Source organism: Lampetra fluviatilis, chromosome 26 (assembly GCF_964198595.1).
Source record: "Lampetra fluviatilis chromosome 26, kcLamFluv1.1, whole genome shotgun sequence".
Taxonomy (NCBI): domain Eukaryota; kingdom Metazoa; phylum Chordata; class Hyperoartia; order Petromyzontiformes; family Petromyzontidae; genus Lampetra; species Lampetra fluviatilis.
Window position 1 is genome coordinate 10,582,247 of NC_136300.1, and position 23,906 is coordinate 10,606,152.

The 23,906-nt window shown below is 49.3% G+C and overlaps 1 protein-coding gene across 4 annotated transcripts in view; it reads right to left on the reverse strand.

Moving 5' to 3' along the window:
• Positions 1-553: 553 nt before the first annotated feature.
• ZC3H18 (zinc finger CCCH-type containing 18) overlaps positions 554-23,906 on the reverse strand; it is a 38,276-nt gene continuing 14,923 nt past the window's right edge. For 3 of the 4 annotated variants that reach the window (XM_078868750.1, XM_078868751.1, XM_078868749.1), the window contains exons 10-23: positions 23,147-23,182; positions 22,606-22,753; positions 21,721-21,995; positions 20,291-20,560; positions 19,222-19,359; positions 18,505-18,603; positions 17,804-18,014; positions 17,519-17,667; positions 17,193-17,285; positions 16,477-16,634; positions 5,813-6,132; positions 4,956-5,058; positions 4,511-4,619; positions 554-3,926 (exon numbers count right to left, since the gene is read on the reverse strand). In XM_078868750.1, coding sequence (XP_078724876.1) covers positions 3,569-3,926; positions 4,511-4,619; positions 4,956-5,058; positions 5,813-6,132; positions 16,477-16,634; positions 17,193-17,285; positions 17,519-17,667; positions 17,804-18,014; positions 18,505-18,603; positions 19,222-19,359; positions 20,291-20,560; positions 21,721-21,995; positions 22,606-22,753; positions 23,147-23,182 — 2,467 coding nt within the window. In that variant the 3' untranslated portion in view covers positions 554-3,568. The remainder of the gene's footprint in view (positions 3,927-4,510; positions 4,620-4,955; positions 5,059-5,812; positions 6,133-16,476; positions 16,635-17,192; positions 17,286-17,518; positions 17,668-17,803; positions 18,015-18,504; positions 18,604-19,221; positions 19,360-20,290; positions 20,561-21,720; positions 21,996-22,605; positions 22,754-23,146; positions 23,183-23,906) is intronic. The other variant, XM_078868752.1, reaches the window with a different exon arrangement.

Here is a 23,906-nt window from a genome sequence, read left to right on the forward strand (position 1 = left end):
ACACAATTATTGTCCAATCTTGAGGGACAGTATCTTTCCCCGAAGGGAAACCTTGACAATTACTGTGATCAGATCTGCCGATGCCACAAGAGCGAAAGTCGCGATCTCGTCAACACTGCGTGAGGACATTGTTTCTCCTCGACGATATCCCACAAAGAATGTCCCAATTCCGAATCCAGAATGAATGAAAATTCTCACCTGGTTAAATAAAATAAACTTGCAACTTGAACTTTAAATTGGACAGGGATCATCAACCACCTAATCTCACTGCAGGACACTTTTCCTCGTCATTCCATCCTCACACTGCTCAACTTTGGAACTTAACCCTTTCCTGTTCTGAGACGTCTGCAACTTGCAGGGTGGGTGGCCCATTCACCGCTGAATCTTGGAACGCACGCACGGTTGGCGTTCATTTTATTTATAGGCATAGCGCCGTTGTTTTTAAAGACATTGTACTCACCGCAGAGAACCGCAGCGACACGACCGCACTCTACGATAGCTGTCGCCACACTGTGCCACAAGCCTTCCCGCATTGCCTTGAGGGAGCCTCGGGTACCCATGAAGTTTTTTTTATTCCGATTCCGTCCTGATAAAGTACACGTACGTCATCAAAATGTGAATAAACGGGATCTCAGAAGTAGTTCCTTCGTATTTACATCCGCGGGCCGTTTCCCCAATGGGGTAATGCACTGCTCAGTTTATACTCCTGAATAGATTCAGCTCATGGTAATGGTAGTTAAATTTTAATACAATTTCTGAAAAGGACAAGAACCTCCCCCCTCCCCATAAGTAATTGTGTGCACTGTGGCATTAAGCTGTATTCTGTTAAAATTGTGTATTGTTGTGTATGATTGACTGTTGTTTGTATGGTAGTGTTTTGCACCGTCTAGTTTTGTATTATCTTGTCCTATGGGTGTCCTTGCATGGTTCATGCTGCATTTTGCATCGTGTATGTTTGTATTGTCGTGTTCTACGGTGGTGTTGTTGTATTGTGTTGTTGGTATTGCTGTTTTGTGTTGCATTGTCGGTTTCCCCGTGCTGTGCCAACATCAGTGCTCTCCATCCCGGGCCGCTTGGCGCTCACGGAGACACCGCGCCCTCGTTCGCCACCTGCCACACAAATGAGCAGTCTCATCAGGTTCAACGCAGTCGCTCCTTCTGTGGACAGAAGTGGCCCAGACCTTTTGATATAATTCTCGCCGGTCTCAGCCCGCCCGCCCGCCCGCTTCTCGATCACTCCACGTGGCCGCGTTTGAGCGAGTCCTCGCAGCCGGGCAGAGCTCTCCTCGGCGTGCCCCGTGGACGTGCATTCTCCACCCCAACTCGAAGAGAGGCGCGAGCAGCTTTGTCCGAATCTTTATTTAACGGCCTTCTCGTTCATTTCACTATTTACAAGGGGAGCGAAAAATAACGGAACGACACAATGACGACAGGGTGTGCGGCCGCCACTCAAATGCGTGCGCGAAGATGCAGATGCCCCCCCCCTCCTCCACTACTCAAAACTCCCCCCCCGTTACAAACTCCAGTCTGCCGCAAAATCGCTCGGCGAGTTTCAAACCGCAGCAGTTTGCAAACTTAACCTCACCCAAGGTTAAAAACTGTCGAGTCCTCGAACGCTGCACTACGTATTGCGTCTGATGCAACTTGTAATGCAGAGCCTGCAAGCCCAGTATCTCAAGCCGAGTTTGCAGCTGTCAGGCCATGCGGACTGCCAGGGGTCTGGAGCATGCATCTTAGCACAATCTCGTCGCGGCAACAGCTGAACAGTTGCTGGTATGGGTGAGTGGGTTAAGCATTGTAGGGGGAAGCACAGGTAGGTGTGGTGACATTTGAATAGGGAGCGGTTGCCCTCCCCCCCTCCTGTGATTCCAAATCTGGCTCCTTGCAGCCACCCTCCGATCCATCTTTTATAACGATTCTGGTAATTCTCCACACGTTACAGAGAAAGGTGCGGATTTGCGGCGTTCAAATGGCGATTCGCCTGGGAACGAAACAAAACAAAGCAACAGAAAGCGATAAAAGACTGTACATATTTTATCTCTGAAAACTCAGCAGTTGCACACATTTTCCTGAACGACCCCCAGACTGTACGGACTGAGAATACGGAACATGCGACGACTCCGTGCAGTGACACCTCGTGGGCTTGAGACGACAAATTCCTCAACACTGGATTTTCAAATCTCTGATGACGCGTGTAGGTAGATTCATTGGTGATGGAAGCGCAATGGTAGTGAACGACAACGATGATGATGCACCAGTGCCGATCTCCCACCAGACCAGCCCTCCTGGGAAGCTGCGTGGGCTGCGCTTGCCCGTCTGCCAGAGAAAGCGCCGAGTTTGTATCCTCTTTCTACCCAGAGCTACGAACCGTCCCTGCGACCTGTATTCTTGCTTCTACGCGAGAAGGGGAAAGCTACACGCTTCACCTCCACGCCACTAAACACGCTACACCTCAACACGAGCGACGTGAAGAGACGGGTGTGGGACTGAGCAGCGATTCTTGACACTTAACTCCAGGAGAAGCAGCGGCAGGCCTCGGGTCTTGCTGTGTGAACTCACGGAGGGACCATGTGCGTTATCAAAGCCAGTTACCAAGTAGAGTTTACCGTTTAAACGTCCCCGACGGTGGCGCGCGGCCACGCAATACGTAACAAAGCCTTTAATGATTTTTCAGGGTAAGAGCGCAAACATTCACATCGTGCTACAGATGCTACTTCCGTTTTTCAGGCGCATGATTTAACCCTGGATCGTCATCATCATCATTGGTTAGACGACACAAGTCTTCTGCTGACATCTCACAGACACAGAGGAATAATTACATCGTTATAACCTGTGGACGCTGCCTGCAACTCGGCCTCCCAGAGTCGAGTTCCAAGCCAATGAATCCTGAAAGAGCGATATCCGTCTTTTTCCCTGGGCTGAGAGTCGCCCTGTGGAAAATGGGTTCCTCCTCATCTTGACAATCGGCAGCTACAGCACGTAGTACCATAGCAAACTGGTTTTACGTAAACAGCACGGACGACTAAAAACTGCCTCGTCGCAGGAGAGCCGGCACTGGCGAGAGCGTCTGCTAGCCGAGCCCTGGCGTGCGCCCGGGCGATGGAACCGGGCCAGGAGAAGCAGGACAAACAGGGCGAGCCGCCACCGCCGCCACTGCGCGTTACGTACAAAAAAGAAAGCAAAATTACGCTGTAACCATCTGTGTGTGAAAAAAAAGTAATAACAGCAATACCAAAAAAAAACAACACGAGAAAATAGCTCTACGTGTCACATGGTAACGCGTCACGACACACCAACGCGGTGCAGCCCACCGTCACCGGCGAAAGAGGGACTGGGGGGTAGGGAGGGTGGCGCCCGTACACCAAACGCAGCTTCTGCCCCCCCCCCACCTCCCATCCCCCAAAGCACCGTGACCTCCCCCACCGCACAGCATGAGCGGGCAGCCTCAAGGCTCACGACAGGGTAACCGGACGACCGACCGACCACACGCAGCGCCCATCGCGCCGCCGCAACCGCCGCCGCCGCGGTGGGTCGGCAACCGTCGGCGCGAGAGGGGCGGCCGCCGTCGTTACTGCGCTTTGCCGGGCATCTTGGCGCGCTTGCGGGCAATGGCGTCCTCCACGGCCTTGAGCTGCTTGAGCAGCTCCTCCCGCCGCGTGGACGTGCTGCTCTTGGAGGCGGCGCCTTTTGCGACGGCCGCTGCTGCGGCGCCAGCGGCGCCGACGGTGGACGAGGCGGACGAGGCAGACGAGGCAGAGCCTGGCGCTGACGAGGCGGAGCCCGGCGCCGACTTGGCAGTGCCGCTGCCCCCGCCGGAGCCGGTCGCGGACGGGCCCTGCAACTTTCCGCCGCCACCGCCGCCAGATGCCGGCGCGACTGCCGATGACGAAGACTTCGGAAGATGAGGGGGCGACGGGGGGCGCTTCCTGTGGGCATAGCGGGAACAGGCATCCCTCCGATTAGGCCAGACGTGAACCCGGACGAAGCGACAGTGGCGCTTTACTTATTGAGAAACGACTCGAAGGGGAAGATGTCCCTTGTTACATTTTTATTATTTCAGTCCTCCATGAGTGTTTTTGCATGGGAGATTATACCAGAGTTGCCCGGGGAAAACTCACGGTACGTACAAGTAGGCTACGTTCAACGGTCTGCACAGACGGGTTAATGAACGCTCTTGCTCTACACTGACATCTCTTGGTCACCTCACAAGCCCAGCAGGTGTAAAAGTTTTATAAACATCTGTATAATCCACCGAACCCTGCCTCCAAAGCACTGAATAATACAATAAACTACGGCTCGTCATGTGGCTTCTGAATGGGCACGGCCACTCAACGTGTGTGCGCGTGGATGTGTGTGCGCTTGTGCGTGTTTGTGTGTGTGCGTGCACGCGAGTCCTAAACCCAACAGCTCTGCGCAAACACAATTAGGTCAAACAAAACAACGTGTTCCTCCTAAACCAACATCAGTGGCAACAAGGGGGAACAGGAGGAGGGGAAGCACAAGGTCTGACCTGTCGGATGGTGCGGGTCCTTTGAGGGGGGAGGGTGGCCTGTTGGCATGGCGATCGCTTCGAGGTGACGGAGGGCGACCGACGGGGAACCGCCGCTCCCGGTGCGCAGCTGCCCGGCGCCACCGCAAAGCGCAAATCGGTGGAGCGCAAAAAGCGGGAGAGGAGACATGCACGTCGGTTAATGCCGGTGTGCCCCATCTCCGTTCCACAGCAATGCTTGCACGGCATTGTTCTGGATGTATTTTCTCAAGTGCTTGGTTCTCGTTTTAGTTCAGCAATTCTACTTGGCTGTAGTCCTCACTAAATATTAGTTCCAGTTGCACGCGCATTGTTCTCGAGAAACGATATTAATACTTGGTGAGATTTAACCAGGCAAGAGTAAGGTGGAGAGTGGGGTGGTGTGGGGGTTGGGGGGTGGGACGGGAGCCGGAGGGAGGGCACTGACCCCGGTCCGGTGAGATGGGGGCCCGTTTAGCTGGCGGTGAGCGAGGCCGATCCTTGTCGACCGGCTCGTAGCGCTTCCGCCCGTCCCTGTCCGTCGCTCCGCCCTGCCGACGGTGCGCACAAAACATTGCCCGACGTTATAACTCATCGTCGTCATGAAACAGTGTCTGTCCACTGCTGGATGAAAGCCTCGACGTGCTGCAATCCGTCTCCCTTTGCGCACGAGCCGATTTCATTGCTCCGTCTCCGCGGCGGATGAAATTGCATGTATGGTGTTTTCCTTTGGCTGCCATTCTGTTGTTATTCATACCTTCTAGCGATGTTAACTGCCCAATCCCACTTTTCTCAACGGTCAAGATGACGTCGGAGAACACGTATAGAGAAAATATAGGCAAAACAAGAGGTTCAAGTAACAGCAGTAGCAAGACACACCTCACAACCTGCCTCCATTCCACGACTTTATTGATATTTGTATTATTTGGGTTTTTCGGTAAAGTCACGTAGATAGGTTCAAAGAAAATAACAAAAAACTAGGACGTTTCGATTGCAACACAAGCAGTCGTGCCTTTTCCTGATGACGACCGCTTGTGTTGCGATCGAAACGTCGTAGTTTTTGTTATTTTCTTTAAACCTATCTAGGTGACCTTACCGATAAAACCCAAAGAATATCAATTCCTGCAGTCACGAAAGCCTTAAGTGAAGATTTAATTGATTATCGATTAAGTAATCAATTACCAAAAAAAAATTCACATTCGATAAACAACCCAATCAAACAGGTGACAGCGGATTCCTCAGCAAAGCCAGCATCGGCCAAGGAACAAACATCTCCCACGCACGCGTAAGCACAGCTGGCCTTGCCTTGCTGACGAGCGTGATCTTGATGTCCTTGTGGCTCGACTGCGGCAGTGGGGCCCCGGCGTGTGCCGCCTTGGTGGACATGGCCGGGGCGGCCCCCCTCCCCGTGCCGGAGGGCTGGGCGGCGGTGGGGGGCTGCAGGGCCGAGGGACCCCCCCCGCCTCCCCCGCCGCCGCCCGTGGGGGGCTTGGAGGGTGGAGGGGCGCGGCCCGTGGACAGCGGCGGCAGTGGCGGCGGCGTCGCCCGCTTGCGCTCCCGCGGCCGCTCGCGCTCTTTAACGACGACAACGCTTGGCTCCTCGCGTTTCGGTTTGGTCGCAGGGGCTTCACCGGAGATGGGCGCAGAAGACAACATGGCACGGATAGCACACGATGACATGTGGCCCAGCAGATAGCACACGATGACACGTGGCCCAGCAGATAGTACGCAACAACACGTGGCCCGGCAGATAGCACACGAGGACACGTGGCCTGGCGGCAACACGCTCGCCGCTTCGTTGCAGAGTTTCACAGGTTCGTTGGAATCTAGCGGCCGCAGCGATTAGTACAGCGGTCGTGCATTACTCGGAAAAATACGACACGCTGTCCACTTCACGGTGGATGATGTTAGAGGTGCTGTGACGTCATCTGCAAGAGTAGGTCATCGTGTCCCAGAAGCATTGTCCAAATTTGAAAAGTTACCTGCATATTACTGATGTAATTTACGTAGAAATGATCACCCCCCGACTGCGATAACTGAATAAAAGTCTTAACACTCAATGAGGCTTTTCTGGGTAAGTAAACGAGCGTAAATTTCGATTTAAAGCTTTCGTGACTGCAGGGATTCATCTTCTTGGTTCTTTCGGTAAAGTCACGTAGAAGGGAAGTAATAAAATAATAAAAATAAAACATAATAAAACAATTCTCACGACGTTTCGGCCACAACGCAAGCAGCCATCCTCAGGCGAAGAATGAAACACCCCAAGCTTGGAGCGTATATTTAAGCTGGGTTAGAGGGGGGGGAGGTGGGAAGAAGAGCGCCTAAACAAAATAATTTGCATATCAAGAGGAATTCAGCATATGGAAAATGCGTAGGAGGTGGGCGGGGGGGGTTCCAAATCAATACTATGCCCGTGCATTATGCAGGATTAGCAGCATCAAAGGGGGGGGGGAAGGGGGGGAGCATTAACAAAGGAAAGGAATGTTAATAGTATGTAGCTGTAGTTACTAAACAACCACGTAAAAAACTACAGTATAAACTGCATGACAAACTAAAGTATAAACTACATAGCATCATCAGTAAACTTACTATACTCTACAATAAGCTGAGTTACTAACAGTAAGTAATACATGAAAAATTCTACGTTGTAAAAAATTATATAATATGCTTCCATCTAAACTTTATTCTCTTACATCACACGCGTCTATACCGTACTATATACTTCCATAGGCAAAACCAACATTAAATTACATACTGTATTGCTATAAACCACCCTATACCTTATACATTTTTAATATAACACTATGTATTATTCTACCCACCCTAATGTGTATCAAAATGGTTTATTACGTCCTTCCAGTGATTGCTAAGCCAGAATCCATCTTCTCGGTTAAAATTGTCTCTGTGTTTGTAAATGTGGATCGCCTCATGTACGAATCTCTCATGATAGCCAGATGGCTTGCAGAGAACCTCTGTCTTGGAGAAGTCAATGTCATGTGAGCCCACTGAGTTGTAACAGTGATCTGCCACGGCTGAGGTGTTTGTCCTACAGTGTTTCAGGTCAGCTTTATGTTCACGGATGCGGTCCGAGACATGTCGTTTGGTTTCCCCAATGTAACTGCTACCACAGAGGCAACTTAGTTTGTAGACACCAGGGTACTGTATGTCTGGAACCACATCTTTTACAGACGGTACCAGATCACGGATTTTATGTACTGTGTTGAATCGGACCTGGATCTTGTGTTTAATCAGGATTTTGGAGATCTTTTTTTTGTGACCCCAGCAATGTAGGGTAAGGTGATGGTCTTGAAAGGCTCCTCAACAGGATCCTTCTTGGTGGTTGGAGTGATGGCTTTGCGGATTGTGTAGTCGGAGTAACCATTAGCCTTAAGAGCTTGGCGTACGTGTTTGAGTTCACTGGAAATGTGTTCATGGTCGGAGATGCATTGGGCTCTATGATATAGAGTCTTGATGAGGGAATTCTTCTGGGATGGATGGTGGTGGGAATCCGGTTTTAGATAAGCATCCGTGTGGGTGGCTTTCCTGTAGACAGAGTGGCTCATTGAACCATCAGGTCTCCTTTTGATTAGGACATCCAAAAAGGGTAGCTTGCCATCATTTTCGACTTCCATGGTGAATCTGATGGCTGGGTGTATGGAATTGATATGGTCGAGAAATTGGTCTAGAGCAGGCCGGCCATGTGGCCAGATGACAAAAGTGTCGTCTACGTACCTCTTCCATAAGGTCGGGCGTAGAGTGGCAGTCTGGATGGCGTCCGTCTCAAATTTCTCCATGAAGATGTTGGCTACAACCGGAGATAAGGGGGAGCCCATTGGGGTGCCCTCAATTTGCTTGTAGAAGGTTCCATTCCAGGTGAAGTATGTATTGGTTAAGCAGTGTCTCACCAGGGGGGGTACCCCAGCATTCAGTCCTTGATGAACCAAGTCTTCAATGATTGCGATGGTGTCAGGCACAGGCACCTTGGTGAACAAGGAAACCACATCAAAACTGACAAGTAGGTCGTCTGGGGACAGGGCAATCCCCTTGATTGTTGATACCAGGTCAGTAGAGTTTAGTACTGCAGAGGTGGTTTTTCCAGTGAAAGGCCGTAGGATTTCGGACAAAAAACGAGCCAGTTTGTAAGTCGGGGAGTTGATAGTAGAGACAATGGGACGAAGAGGTGTATCTTCTTTATGTATCTTTGGCAAGCCGTACAATCTTGGTGGCCTGGCTGCAGAAGGTTTCAACGAGAACTGTTTGGTCTGATCAATTAATGCGGTTGAAGCAGAAATGATGTTGTTGGTTTTGGAGACGAGGCTGTTGGTGGGGTCTCTTTTTATTTTTGTATAGCTGCCATCGGTGAGTAGTTCTTGAATTTTGTTGTTGTATTCTATTTTGTCCATGATGACAGTGGCATTGCCTTTGTCGGCTGAGAGGATGACAATGTCATCCCTCTTTTTTAATTGAGCTAATTCAAAACGCTCATCTTTGCTGATGTTGCTAGCTGGCATCTTAGCGTTTTTGAGGGTTACAGAGATTTCCGATCTTGCTACGTCTGCAGCGATGTGACTCAAGCCCTTGAGAGCTACATCTACTCGAGCAATTATATCATTAACTGGTATGTGTCTAGGTGTGACTGCAAAGTTTAGTCCTTTAGCTAAAACGGATTTCAAACCTTCAGAAATAGGACTGTTACTGCGATTAATTACGACTTTGTTAACATCTAGCTTTTCAATGTGTGGGTCCGGTTTCTTGTTTGAGAGGCGGTTGAATTTGGAAATCAAGTTGTCCTTACATTTAGTCGACATAGCGGCAGCTGAAGAGGCAGTCATTTTTTCCACATGTTCCCAATCCGATGTGGACATTGTTGCACTCAAGGATAAGTGTGATTTGTAGAGTGTCTTGTCTAACTGATCTAGTTCGGTGCGCGTAAGTCTGATTTTCTCTGAGATAAGAGCTAAGCTAGTTCTAGACAGAATTCGTTTCGCATTAGAAGAAGTTACAGCAGCAGATGTTAGTGTAAATGCGTTCGGTATTACCTTAGAGTCGCGGCATCTCTTCAGAAAGGTGAGAGACTCGATTAGCTGAGCCTTCTTGTCCCGGAGCTTGTTGAAGGATCTCAAAGTTATGTGGAAACCCTCCCCGTAGAGGCGGTTAAATTTCGATTTAAAGCTTTCGTGACTGCAGGGATTCATCTTCTTGGTTCTTTCGGTAAAGTCACGTAGAAGGGAAGTAATAAAATAATAAAAATAAAACATAATAAAACAATTCTCACGACGTTTCGGCCACAACGCAAGCAGCCATCCTCAGGCGAAGAATGAAACACCCCAAGCTTGGAGCGTATATTTAAGCTGGGTTAGAGGGGGGGGAGGTGGGAAGAAGAGCGCCTAAACAAAATAATTTGCATATCAAGAGGAATTCAGCATATGGAAAATGCGTAGGAGGTGGGCGGGGGGGGGTTCCAAATCAATACTATGCCCGTGCATTATGCAGGATTAGCAGCATCAAAGGGGGGGGGGGAAGGGGGGGAGCATTAACAAAGGAAAGGAATGTTAATAGTATGTAGCTGTAGTTACTAAACAACCACGTAAAAAACTACAATATAAACTGCATGACAAACTAAAGTATAAACTACATAGCATCATCAGTAAACTTACTATACTCTACAATAAGCTGAGTTACTAACAGTAAGTAATACATGAAAAATTCTACGTTGTAAAAAATTATATAATATGCTTCCATCTAAACTTTATTCTCTTACATCACACGCGTCTATACCGTACTATATACTTCCATAGGCAAAACCAACATTAAATTACATACTGTATTGCTATAAACCACCCTATACCTTATACATTTTTAATATAACACTATGTATTATTCTACCCACCCTAATGTGTATCAAAATGGTTTATTACGTCCTTCCAGTGATTGCTAAGCCAGAATCCATCTTCTCGGTTAAAATTGTCTCTGTGTTTGTAAATGTGGATCGCCTCATGTACGAATCTCTCATGATAGCCAGATGGCTTGCAGAGAACCTCTGTCTTGGAGAAGTCAATGTCATGTGAGCCCACTGAGTTGTAACAGTGATCTGCCACGGCTGAGGTGTTTGTCCTACAGTGTTTCAGGTCAGCTTTATGTTCACGGATGCGGTCCGAGACATGTCGTTTGGTTTCCCCAATGTAACTGCTACCACAGAGGCAACTTAGTTTGTAGACACCAGGGTACTGTATGTCTGGAACCACATCTTTTACAGACGGTACCAGATCACGGATTTTATGTACTGTGTTGAATCGGACCTGGATCTTGTGTTTAATCAGGATTTTGGAGATCTTTTTTGTGACCCCAGCAATGTAGGGTAAGGTGATGGTCTTGAAAGGCTCCTCAACAGGATCCTTCTTGGTGGTTGGAGTGATGGCTTTGCGGATTGTGTAGTCGGAGTAACCATTAGCCTTAAGAGCTTGGCGTACGTGTTTGAGTTCACTGGAAATGTGTTCATGGTCGGAGATGCATTGGGCTCTATGATATAGAGTCTTGATGAGGGAATTCTTCTGGGATGGATGGTGGTGGGAATCCGGTTTTAGATAAGCATCCGTGTGGGTGGCTTTCCTGTAGACAGAGTGGCTCATTGAACCATCAGGTCTCCTTTTGATTAGGACATCCAGTTCTCGTTGAAACCTTCTGCAGCCAGGCCACCAAGATTGTACGGCTTGCCAAAGATACATAAAGAAGATACACCTCTTCGTCCCATTGTCTCTACTATCAACTCCCCGACTTACAAACTGGCTCGTTTTTTGTCCGAAATCCTACGGCCTTTCACTGGAAAAACCACCTCTGCAGTACTAAACTCTACTGACCTGGTATCAACAATCAAGGGGATTGCCCTGTCCCCAGACGACCTACTTGTCAGTTTTGATGTGGTTTCCTTGTTCACCAAGGTGCCTGTGCCTGACACCATCGCAATCATTGAAGACTTGGTTCATCAAGGACTGAATGCTGGGGTACCCCCCCTGGTGAGACACTGCTTAACCAATACATACTTCACCTGGAATGGAACCTTCTACAAGCAAATTGAGGGCACCCCAATGGGCTCCCCCTTATCTCCGGTTGTAGCCAACATCTTCATGGAGAAATTTGAGACGGACGCCATCCAGACTGCCACTCTACGCCCGACCTTATGGAAGAGGTACGTAGACGACACTTTTGTCATCTGGCCACATGGCCGGCCTGCTCTAGACCAATTTCTCGACCATATCAATTCCATACACCCAGCCATCAGATTCACCATGGAAGTCGAAAATGATGGCAAGCTACCCTTTTTGGATGTCCTAATCAAAAGGAGACCTGATGGTTCAATGAGCCACTCTGTCTACAGGAAAGCCACCCACACGGATGCTTATCTAAAACCGGATTCCCACCACCATCCATCCCAGAAGAATTCCCTCATCAAGACTCTATATCATAGAGCCCAATGCATCTCCGACCATGAACACATTTCCAGTGAACTCAAACACGTACGCCAAGCTCTTAAGGCTAATGGTTACTCCGACTACACAATCCGCAAAGCCATCACTCCAACCACCAAGAAGGATCCTGTTGAGGAGCCTTTCAAGACCATCACCTTACCCTACATTGCTGGGGTCACAAAAAAGATCTCCAAAATCCTGATTAAACACAAGATCCAGGTCCGATTCAACACAGTACATAAAATCCGTGATCTGGTACCGTCTGTAAAAGATGTGGTTCCAGACATACAGTACCCTGGTGTCTACAAACTAAGTTGCCTCTGTGGTAGCAGTTACATTGGGGAAACCAAACGACATGTCTCGGACCGCATCCGTGAACATAAAGCTGACCTGAAACACTGTAGGACAAACACCTCAGCCGTGGCAGATCACTGTTACAACTCAGTGGGCTCACATGACATTGACTTCTCCAAGACAGAGGTTCTCTGCAAGCCATCTGGCTATCATGAGAGATTCGTACATGAGGCGATCCACATTTACAAACACAGAGACAATTTTAACCGAGAAGATGGATTCTGGCTTAGCAATCACTGGAAGGACGTAATAAACCATTTTGATACACATTAGGGTGGGTAGAATAATACATAGTGTTATATTAAAAATGTATAAGGTATAGGGTGGTTTATAGCAATACAGTATGTAATTTAATGTTGGTTTTGCCTATGGAAGTATATAGTACGGTATAGACGCGTGTGATGTAAGAGAATAAAGTTTAGATGGAAGCATATTATATAATTTTTTACAACGTAGAATTTTTCATGTATTACTTACTGTTAGTAACTCAGCTTATTGTAGAGTATAGTAAGTTTACTGATGATGCTATGTAGTTTATACTTTAGTTTGTCATGCAGTTTATACTGTAGTTTTTTACGTGGTTGTTTAGTAACTACAGCTACATACTATTAACATTCCTTTCCTTTGTTAATGCTCCCCCCCTTCCCCCCCCCCCTTTGATGCTGCTAATCCTGCATAATGCACGGGCATAGTATTGATTTGGAACCCCCCCCGCCCACCTCCTACGCATTTTCCATATGCTGAATTCCTCTTGATATGCAAATTATTTTGTTTAGGCGCTCTTCTTCCCACCTCCCCCCCCTCTAACCCAGCTTAAATATACGCTCCAAGCTTGGGGTGTTTCATTCTTCGCCTGAGGATGGCTGCTTGCGTTGTGGCCGAAACGTCGTGAGAATTGTTTTATTATGTTTTATTTTTATTATTTTATTACTTCCCTTCTACGTGACTTTACCGAAAGAACCAAGAAGATGAATCCCTGCAGTCACGAAAGCTTTAAATCGAAATTTAACCGCCTCTACGGGGAGGGTTTCCACATAACTTTGAGATCCTTCAACAAGCTCCGGGACAAGAAGGCTCAGCTAATCGAGTCTCTCACCTTTCTGAAGAGATGCCGCGACTCTAAGGTAATACCGAACGCATTTACACTAACATCTGCTGCTGTAACTTCTTCTAATGCGAAACGAATTCTGTCTAGAACTAGCTTAGCTCTTATCTCAGAGAAAATCAGACTTACGCGCACCGAACTAGATCAGTTAGACAAGACACTCTACAAATCACACTTATCCTTGAGTGCAACAATGTCCACATCGGATTGGGAACATGTGGAAAAAATGACTGCCTCTTCAGCTGCCGCTATGTCGACTAAATGTAAGGACAACTTGATTTCCAAATTCAACCGCCTCTCAAACAAGAAACCGGACCCACACATTGAAAAGCTAGATGTTAACAAAGTCGTAATTAATCGCAGTAACAGTCCTATTTCTGAAGGTTTGAAATCCGTTTTAGCTAAAGGACTAAACTTTGCAGTCACACCTAGACACATACCAGTTAATGATATAATTGCTCGAGTAGATGTAGCTCTCAAGGGCTTGAGTCACATCGCTGCAGACGTAGCAAGATCGGAAATCTCTGTAACCCTCAAAAACGCTAAGATGCCAGCTAGCAACATCAGCAAAGATGAGCGTTTTGAATTAGCTCAATTAAAAAAGAGGGATGACATTGTCATCCTCTCAGCCGACAAAGGCAATGCCACTGTCATCATGGACAAAATAGAATACAACAACAAAATTCAAGAACTACTCACCGATGGCAGCTATACAAAAATAAAAAGAGACCCCACCAACAGCCTCGTCTCCAAAACCAACAACATCATTTCTGCTTCAACCGCATTAATTGATCAGACCAAACAGTTCTCGTTGAAACCTTCTGCAGCCAGGCCACCAAGATTGTACGGCTTGCCAAAGATACATAAAGAAGATACACCTCTTCGTCCCATTGTCTCTACTATCAACTCCCCGACTTACAAACTGGCTCGTTTTTTGTCCGAAATCCTACGGCCTTTCACTGGAAAAACCACCTCTGCAGTACTAAACTCTACTGACCTGGTATCAACAATCAAGGGGATTGCCCTGTCCCCAGACGACCTACTTGTCAGTTTTGATGTGGTTTCCTTGTTCACCAAGGTGCCTGTGCCTGACACCATCGCAATCATTGAAGACTTGGTTCATCAAGGACTGAATGCTGGGGTACCCCCCCTGGTGAGACACTGCTTAACCAATACATACTTCACCTGGAATGGAACCTTCTACAAGCAAATTGAGGGCACCCCAATGGGCTCCCCCTTATCTCCGGTTGTAGCCAACATCTTCATGGAGAAATTTGAGACGGACGCCATCCAGACTGCCACTCTACGCCCGACCTTATGGAAGAGGTACGTAGACGACACTTTTGTCATCTGGCCACATGGCCGGCCTGCTCTAGACCAATTTCTCGACCATATCAATTCCATACACCCAGCCATCAGATTCACCATGGAAGTCGAAAATGATGGCAAGCTACCCTTTTTGGATGTCCTAATCAAAAGGAGACCTGATGGTTCAATGAGCCACTCTGTCTACAGGAAAGCCACCCACACGGATGCTTATCTAAAACCGGATTCCCACCACCATCCATCCCAGAAGAATTCCCTCATCAAGACTCTATATCATAGAGCCCAATGCATCTCCGACCATGAACACATTTCCAGTGAACTCAAACACGTACGCCAAGCTCTTAAGGCTAATGGTTACTCCGACTACACAATCCGCAAAGCCATCACTCCAACCACCAAGAAGGATCCTGTTGAGGAGCCTTTCAAGACCATCACCTTACCCTACATTGCTGGGGTCACAAAAAAGATCTCCAAAATCCTGATTAAACACAAGATCCAGGTCCGATTCAACACAGTACATAAAATCCGTGATCTGGTACCGTCTGTAAAAAGATGTGGTTCCAGACATACAGTACCCTGGTGTCTACAAACTAAGTTGCCTCTGTGGTAGCAGTTACATTGGGGAAACCAAACGACATGTCTCGGACCGCATCCGTGAACATAAAGCTGACCTGAAACACTGTAGGACAAACACCTCAGCCGTGGCAGATCACTGTTACAACTCAGTGGGCTCACATGACATTGACTTCTCCAAGACAGAGGTTCTCTGCAAGCCATCTGGCTATCATGAGAGATTCGTACATGAGGCGATCCACATTTACAAACACAGAGACAATTTTAACCGAGAAGATGGATTCTGGCTTAGCAATCACTGGAAGGACGTAATAAACCATTTTGATACACATTAGGGTGGGTAGAATAATACATAGTGTTATATTAAAAATGTATAAGGTATAGGGTGGTTTATAGCAATACAGTATGTAATTTAATGTTGGTTTTGCCTATGGAAGTATATAGTACGGTATAGACGCGTGTGATGTAAGAGAATAAAGTTTAGATGGAAGCATATTATATAATTTTTTACAACGTAGAATTTTTCATGTATTACTTACTGTTAGTAACTCAGCTTATTGTAGAGTATAGTAAGTTTACTGATGATGCTATGTAGTTTATACTTTAGTTTGTCATGCAGTTTATACTGTAGTTTTTTACGTGGTTGTTTAGTAACTACAGCTACATACTATTAACATTCCTTTCCTTTGTTAATGCTCCCCCCCTTCCCCCCCCCCTTTGATGCTGCTAATCCTGCATAATGCACGGGCATAGTATTGATTTGGAACCCCCCCCGCCCACCTCCTACGCATTTTCCATATGCTGAATTCCTCTTGATATGCAAATTATTTTGTTTAGGCGCTATTCTTCCCACCTCCCCCCCCTCTAACCCAGCTTAAATATACGCTCCAAGCTTGGGGTGTTTCATTCTTCGCCTGAGGATGGCTGCTTGCGTTGTGGCCGAAACGTCGTGAGAATTGTTTTATTATGTTTTATTTTTATTATTTTATTACTTCCCTTCTACGTGACTTTACCAAAAGAACCAAGAAGATAAACGAGCGTAGTAATAACGATTTAAAAACCCCGACAGCACACAACACAACACACATGATGCCGGCGCGCGAACACCGACGCGAGCACCCACGCCGGCGCGGACGCGACCGCACCTCTCTGCCGCGGTTTGGGAGACGCGGACGGTGAGCGCGAGCTGGCGGAGGACACGGGGCTCGCCAGGTCGGCGTACATGTTCTCCGAGTCGGCACTGTGCACCGACTGGCTCGAAGCGGCGCTGGAGGCCGATGACACGCTGCTCATGCTCAGGGACCTGCAGGCGGCGGAGAGGAGGATGAGGAGGATGAGGAGGAAAGGAGGATGAGAGGAGGGATCAGTTGGCGAGCAGCTGAACAGGGCGAGCTGCTTGTGAGCCGCTGAGGAGGTGAACAGCAGAGGTAAATGAGAAGGTGCTCTCATGAGCAGGTGCGAGCGCGAGATGAACGAGTGGGTGAGCAGTGGCCGAGTGTGCGAGTTGGTGAGTGGTGGGAAGGTGGGTGAATGGGTGCGCTGCCGAGATTAATAGGCGAGCGAGTGAGCAAGAGGAGTGGGCTAGTTGATAAATGGGCGATCAGGTGAGTAAGTGGGCAACCAGGTGACCAGTCGAACAGGTCAGCTCAAATGCTGTGTTCGAGTGAGAAGGTGAGCTGGGTGGGGGTGAGTGAACAGGTCAGCACATGAAGCAGGTGACCAAAGTAAGTAGGTGAACTTGCTCGCGAGTGGATGAGCTTGACAGCAGGTGAATGAGCTGGTGATTGAATCAGACCGTGACTTGAGCAGACAAGTGTAAGGACGCTAATGGGACAAACAGGTGAAGGAGGTGAACCGGTACCTCGAGTGTTTGGAAGTGGACGAGGATGGGGAGTGCGGAATGGAGCGCGACCGTGATCGCGAGCTCGACAGACTCACGGAGCCTCGGCCCTCCCTGAAACCACGACCGTCACACAACCATCACCGCCACATCAGCACATCACCAGACCCACCGCCGGGCCGGCCTAGTCACGGGGTACCACCTATGCACGCGTGTTCATTTGGCACGTAACGATCCATCAGTTAACATCCAGTCTGAGAGAATTGTATATTTATGACTCGCTCTGATACAAAAAGGATATGCTCTGTTAGAAAGGTGCCTCCACCCACGCCACCAGCTGCTCTCACCTCTGCGGTTGCGTCGAGTTGATCCACTCGGCGTCGCCGTAACGTTTTGGCGGCGGCCGGGCATTGGCTGCCCCGGCCCCCACGGGCGGCTGCCGCTCCTTCCTGCGGCCCATGCGCGTCTCCGCGGTGGAGCCCGCCGACGGCCTCCCCTGTCAGGGTGGCACGCGACGTCTTAGGCAACGTCTCGGCAACAAAGCTCGGCCAACCAAGGCTCGAGGGTTTAGTGAAGCGGCGATTGTCAACCTCTCTGAGTAGGCGAGGGTTTAATAAATGACGACCACCAACCTCAGAGTCCTGGGCCGCTCTGCCGTCCGCCCCACCGGGTCCCGTTGGCCCACCGGCCCCTTGCCGGGAATCCACGCCGCCCGCTCGCCCCGGCCTCTGCCCGCGGCCACCGGGAGGCGGTGCACCCGTCGTCCCCCCCGGTGGTAACCGCTTGCCGGGCGGAGACGCGCGCTTGGCAGACAGGGGGGACGCGCGCTTGCCCGCTCTGTCCCTGCGATTGGGGCGATGCGCACTGTCTGGCATGCGTCTACATGTGTATGCCGCACCTCTGCTCTGTACGTTAACGCTTGCAAGTGCATCGTGTGCTGTGTGTGTGTATAAGCGTGCATGTAAAATGGCTATAATAATTAAATTTACATAGCGTCATTCGTGCAATTGCATCCCACAACGCTGCACATAAATTAACCAGTTCCATACAAAAAATAAAAAAATAAAACCCCAATACTTAGCAAATAAATAAATAAAAGTACCTCATTAATAACGAGAAAAAAATTCACTTAACAATAAAAAATTACCGCAGAGAAAATTCATTAAAATAAGTAAATCCACGTAGGAATCAGTAAATCCGTTCGGTCTCCATACCCCCCAGACCACAATCGATAGCTTGGAGAGACCTTCACCCGGCAGTGGTTGGACTGTGGGCAATGACGACAACGACGATGATGGTACACGTGGCGTGTGTGCGCGTACGTGCTTCTCACCCAGCCGCTGGGAGCATCTGTGCAGCTTTGCCCTTGTGCTGAGGGCGGACTCGAGGGGGGGACGCGGAACCGGATGGGGAGTGAGAGAACGAGTGGGTCCTGGGGCGTGGGCAGAGATGCACGAGGGCAACGGTGAAGGCAGCGACCACCACCGGCGACACAAATATCAACAACCGACCGCTGGCATTGGTCTCCGAGTGGAAGCCAAGGTCACAGGAGAGGGTAAAATGAAAAATGTTACCATTTGTTTTACCAGGGAAGGCTATGTAGCTCTTTTTCAGAAGGCACATGGTCATAAATGATAGCTCAACGAAGTGGCTTACCTAAACGTGGAGGAAAAAACCGGAGGACCAAAGAGAGAAATCTATACAATCACGAAGAGAAAATGCCAACTCCAAACATACAGACGTCAGAGTTGGGATCGAACCCGCGACCTCCTGTATACAAGGCGAGGTAGTTAACATTTCGCCACCGTAATAAAGGCAGGGGTCCAGCCCGGCCCGTGCCAGTTAAGTCCCCTCTGTTCAGTAAACCGCAGTCGCTTGGGCATGTGGTGGCAGGATACGTGGACTACATGACCCAGCCAACACGGCCTCGCCCGCCCAAGGAACTCACCGACCGGGGGAGGGGACTGCGTCCACAAGCATCTCGATATCACCCGCACGCTCACGAGCATGGCGAAGTTGGGGGGGGAAGGAGTCGCCGAGCGATGCTGACCTGGAGCGGCTGGGAGACAGCGAGGCTGATGTGTGGCTTGAGTGTGACGAGAAGGAGGAGCGGGAGAGGGAGCGCGAGGCGGAGCGTGAGCGCGAGCGTGACGAACCGGAGCCCGAGAACGAGCTCGACCTTGAAGACCTGGGAATGCACGCACGCACGCACGGCCTTTAGCATCCATAACCACACAGGAACACGCACGTTCAAACACATATGCACACACTTGCATGTGTTTTACGTACAAAAGCACACGCGCACACAAGCACACGCAACAAACGAATACGCACACACATGTCCATTAACGTCACCAACCAACAAGAAGACAGCTCTGCGTCACAGTTAGGGAATGTAAAAGTTAAGCTATAACATCGACTGCTAATGATCAAGACGCAAGCATTGCATGGTGCGTATAAGAATCGTTTACTTCGATTTCACGTGAACTTTTAAATAAATGGCGTCTTAATGACTGCACAAAAGCTGATGACCAAAAAACCGAAAATATCTCGGAAGTCAAGCAGGCTTTTATGTCTGGATAGTGCTTGCATGGGCAACGTCCATGCAAGCCAGGTGATCACAGGCAGCTGCAAGGCTGTGCTACATGAGGGTCAGCATGCACTGCTGCTACAATGTACGTTAACAGTAGAGAGCACAAACATAATACAAATCGCTATTTCCACTGATTACGATGATGCCCATCGTCACCAGCAATGAGCAATCCTCTGTGGATGAACGTCTCCACACACCAGCCACCACGTCTCATGATCACACAATGCACACAATCTGTCTTGAGCGACTGCACGCGGGCTGAGCTCAGTGGACATCCTCCCCCCGGGCACATTGTTCCCTCCTTTAGCTGCGACTCCATCGTTAGTCTCCACCAATAATTCCAATGACGTTGTGAGTAGGCAGGCAGGTATCACTATTTTCCACAGTTTTTGCTGTGGGGGTGGGCAAAGGGCAAGTCACCCGAGTCACTCCTGGGTGTCTCTTTCCCCGTCACTCGTTTGGCCAAAGGGCGGTGGCACTGGGGAGCAGCAGCAGCTGATGGGAGCGCCGCGAGCTCGGCGCGTACCGCGACGACATGGAGGCGGAGGAACCGGGGCCGCGGTGGTGCCGCCGCCCGCGCCGGGGGTGAGTGGGCGACTCGCTCCCTCCCGGCTTCTTCTTGGGCGACTTGGAGCGCTGCCACGGGTCCTTCCAGTCGTCGGGCCGCGGGGGCAGGCTGGGCCCCACTGGGGGAGGCGGCCCTGCCCCCGGCCCTGGCCCAGGCCCCGCCCCCGGCCCCCCTACCACCACCGGCATCTCCTTCTTCTTCGGGGGTAGCTCCACCTCCATCGGCCTGCTGAGGTGGACAAAGACAATGGACGCCCCGATACAGAAGCTTCATGCTCCTGCCGAAAATTCTGAGACATACGGCCCAGGTGTTATTTTTGACATAGCTAAGAAACTATTTATTTTGTTGCTTAAATTCTCGACAATGCTAATGGTTCTTTTGGATTATACATTATACAGTTTTGAGTCCATTCATAATGGTGGGTTCGTGCCTATGAACATCTGGCAGTTCGCCAGCATTAGTTGAAGCAAAGCTGACTTCACTGATGATGTCTAAACCAGGTCCAGAGTTTGCTTGTGTTGAACCAATACTGTCGAACTGAATGCCATGTGGACGATGGAGTGTCAACCAAAAAAAAAACTTTTTTTTTATCTGGAGAGACCAATATGAGGAAACATTATCTCATTAATTGTGCTTTGTGTGCTGTGTCTTCCTTTTAACAGATTCTCGTCGGTGCTGTTTATTTAAGACGTTAAATTCTGGATGCTTTGGAGGTGGCCGGATGGTTTTTCAAGTGACGCAGTTGTTTTTGTTGAGATTTCTATTTGCTTCACTGCGGTACTTAATTTTGTTTTTCCTTTTGTCACGTTGGTGATCCAGGTCACTCTTGCAAATCAGACTCACCCTGCTATCTAAGTTCTCACCCGGTTAAACAATATACATGTCAAACTTGCTGAGATCCAAAGTTCAAATTCAGGTTTCAACTCCTCTCTGTGATTACAAGTGTAGCGAGCTGATAGTCTCAACCTGGTTACCGATGACCGCAGAAAACAACCTCACGTTAAATTGGTTTTGCACTTCGTCTGGCTAGATTCCAACTGAGAACGATAAAGAAAACAACGCTTAATTTGTCAAATACTCTAAATGCATGTTGATTCTAAATATGGAGAGAAAAACCAGAGGACCTGGAGAATAATCGACGCCACCACGGGGCGAACATGCAAAATTCAAATGGAGGCATCAGGATCACGACCTCCTGCATACCAGGCGAGGGAGTTAACATTTCTCCACCATGGCTCCTTGCGGGCTGAGGCAATGCTCTGCGAATTACAAAAAGCCTCCTTCCTCTGATGGCACGCTGCGCTATCTCGGCCGGGATCAATAACAACTGCCATCGACACTGCCATCGACACTGCCATCGACACTGCCATCGACGTAGTCAGACAGACCTGGGCAGCGGTGGAGTCTTGGGCCGCTTCTTCTCCTTTTCGCGCTCCTTCTCACGCAGCATCTTGTCCTTGTCGTCGCGCCGTGCCTTGACTTTGTCGACATCGCGCTCCCGCGTCTCCGGCTCCTTGCGTCGCTCGCGGTCTCGGGCACGCTCCCTCTCGCGCTCCCGCTCGCGCTCCCTCTCCCGTTCCCGTTCGCGCTCTCGCTCCCTCTCCCTGTCACGGTCGCGCACGCGATCCCGCTCGCGGTCCCGGAATCGATCCCGCGATCGGTCCTGCAGAAGCGGAGGGGGAAACAGTGCAGGGGAACCGCATGCGACATTCACATGGTGCGGACCTTTCGAGTCTTATCTCTCCGACGTTCCCCTCGTTACAGAGTGTTCGTGACCTCGATGATGGAGATGCGTTATTCTCCGTGACTTTGCTATACTATTGCTATGCTCTCCCGGTCACATTTACAATACTCTGTCCATCTTGTTCTCTGTGTACCTCTGATCTACCATTCCCCTCCAATTGACCAAACATTAACGGTTTATCCAGCAGTTTATCCAGATTTTCCCCATCATAGACAGAGATATGGGTCCAAAGCACATTAGTTTAGATCTTTCTATGATGATGTTCAATCTGGCTCACTTGCCAATCCGCCAGTAATACGCCTCTCCTTGCTGTCCACAGGATACGCGATAGCTTTCTGCAGCACCTCCGATTAGCACGGTCGGCTACGTACGGTGCGCAAGAAGTTCAACATAGATCCATACCATAGCTGCTATTTTCCTCCTATATGCTGCACCGATCGCCCGAGTTCCGCATGCGTGCACGAATACATTCGTGCGTGTACAAAAACTGTATGCTGTGCCGATGGGCGTGGGGGCATTTCTTCTGTACCGGGCTCGGTGGTCGGCCTGCTGTGGGTCCGACCCTGTAGCGGTAGTGTTCTGGGTCCGTCCACTGCACGCGGAAGTTCTCAAAGTGACCGCCGCGCCAATAGGGGTCCGCTTCCGGGTCATAGTAGGGGTCGCAGTAGGGGTCGTACCTGGACGGCATCAAACACCCTTCCTCTTAGCTTTTAGTCTGAAGTATCTTCAGCGTGCTGAGCAGCGCATACTCGCTCACATCACCAGACGGGAAAACTCATGAAATAAATAGTAACGCCAGACAACTATTCACAGTGCAGTGACGTCGATGCTACCGACATGTGTAACCCCGACACACTACACTCTGCAATAACATCTGAGCAGGTGACAACATGTCAAGGAAGGAAGAGATCGGACACAGCTAGTGTTAAACCACAGAAGGGTTGCGACCTATGTTAATCAAGAAGAGACAGAAGACAGCAGTGCAGGTCTCACACACGACACATCGGCTGAACATACTTCAGCATTTAAAGTAATTGCTCAGAGCGGAGGCTGCTCATGACCAAGCTTACCCGTAGTCTGGAGCCTCCTGATAGGCCATCACTTCCCTTAGCGCAGCAGTTGGGAGAGAAAGCAAAAAGCAAAAGCTCAAAATCAACGTTCAACATTCACTGGGGGACCCCATCGCCACTGAGGCCAGATGCTAGAGCTGCAGAGCGGCACGTGCCCTCCACTGGACAACACGACGGAGAGAAACAGGATGGACACGCGCTACACAAGAATACACGATGGGACACGCTCACTGCGAGCATCAATGCAAGCCACACACATAACGCCGCACAAACCTCTGCGGCCGATTTTCATTCCAACCACAGGATAACACAACCTCAAGAAAAATCGGCTCTTGCCTTGTAGATACATACGTAGGCTGCGAGCCCAGGGCTGTCTGAAAAACGTTTGAGGCTTCATTAGTGAGGAAAAAAATTCAACTTAAAAATTATGGTCAGCTGCTTCACCATAACGCTCCGCAAATGTCATTCGCAAAGGGATTAATATGTCTGTGTCGACGACTCGGAAAATATTTGAGTGGCTGGCACATTACATCCAGCATACCTCTCGCTATGGGCTGCGGTTACTGGTCATATGCTGCCTACTCAAGTGTGCCAGCATCCCAGAAATTATTCGGTGAGAAATCCAGCTACATGTGAGACTGTGGGTCTCCACGTGAGTCTGTGGGTCTCTATGCAAGTCTACATGTAAGTATATGGCTCTATGCAAGTAAAAAAAATTATTTTGATTTTAAAATAGTTTTTGACTCTATACAAGCTCTGT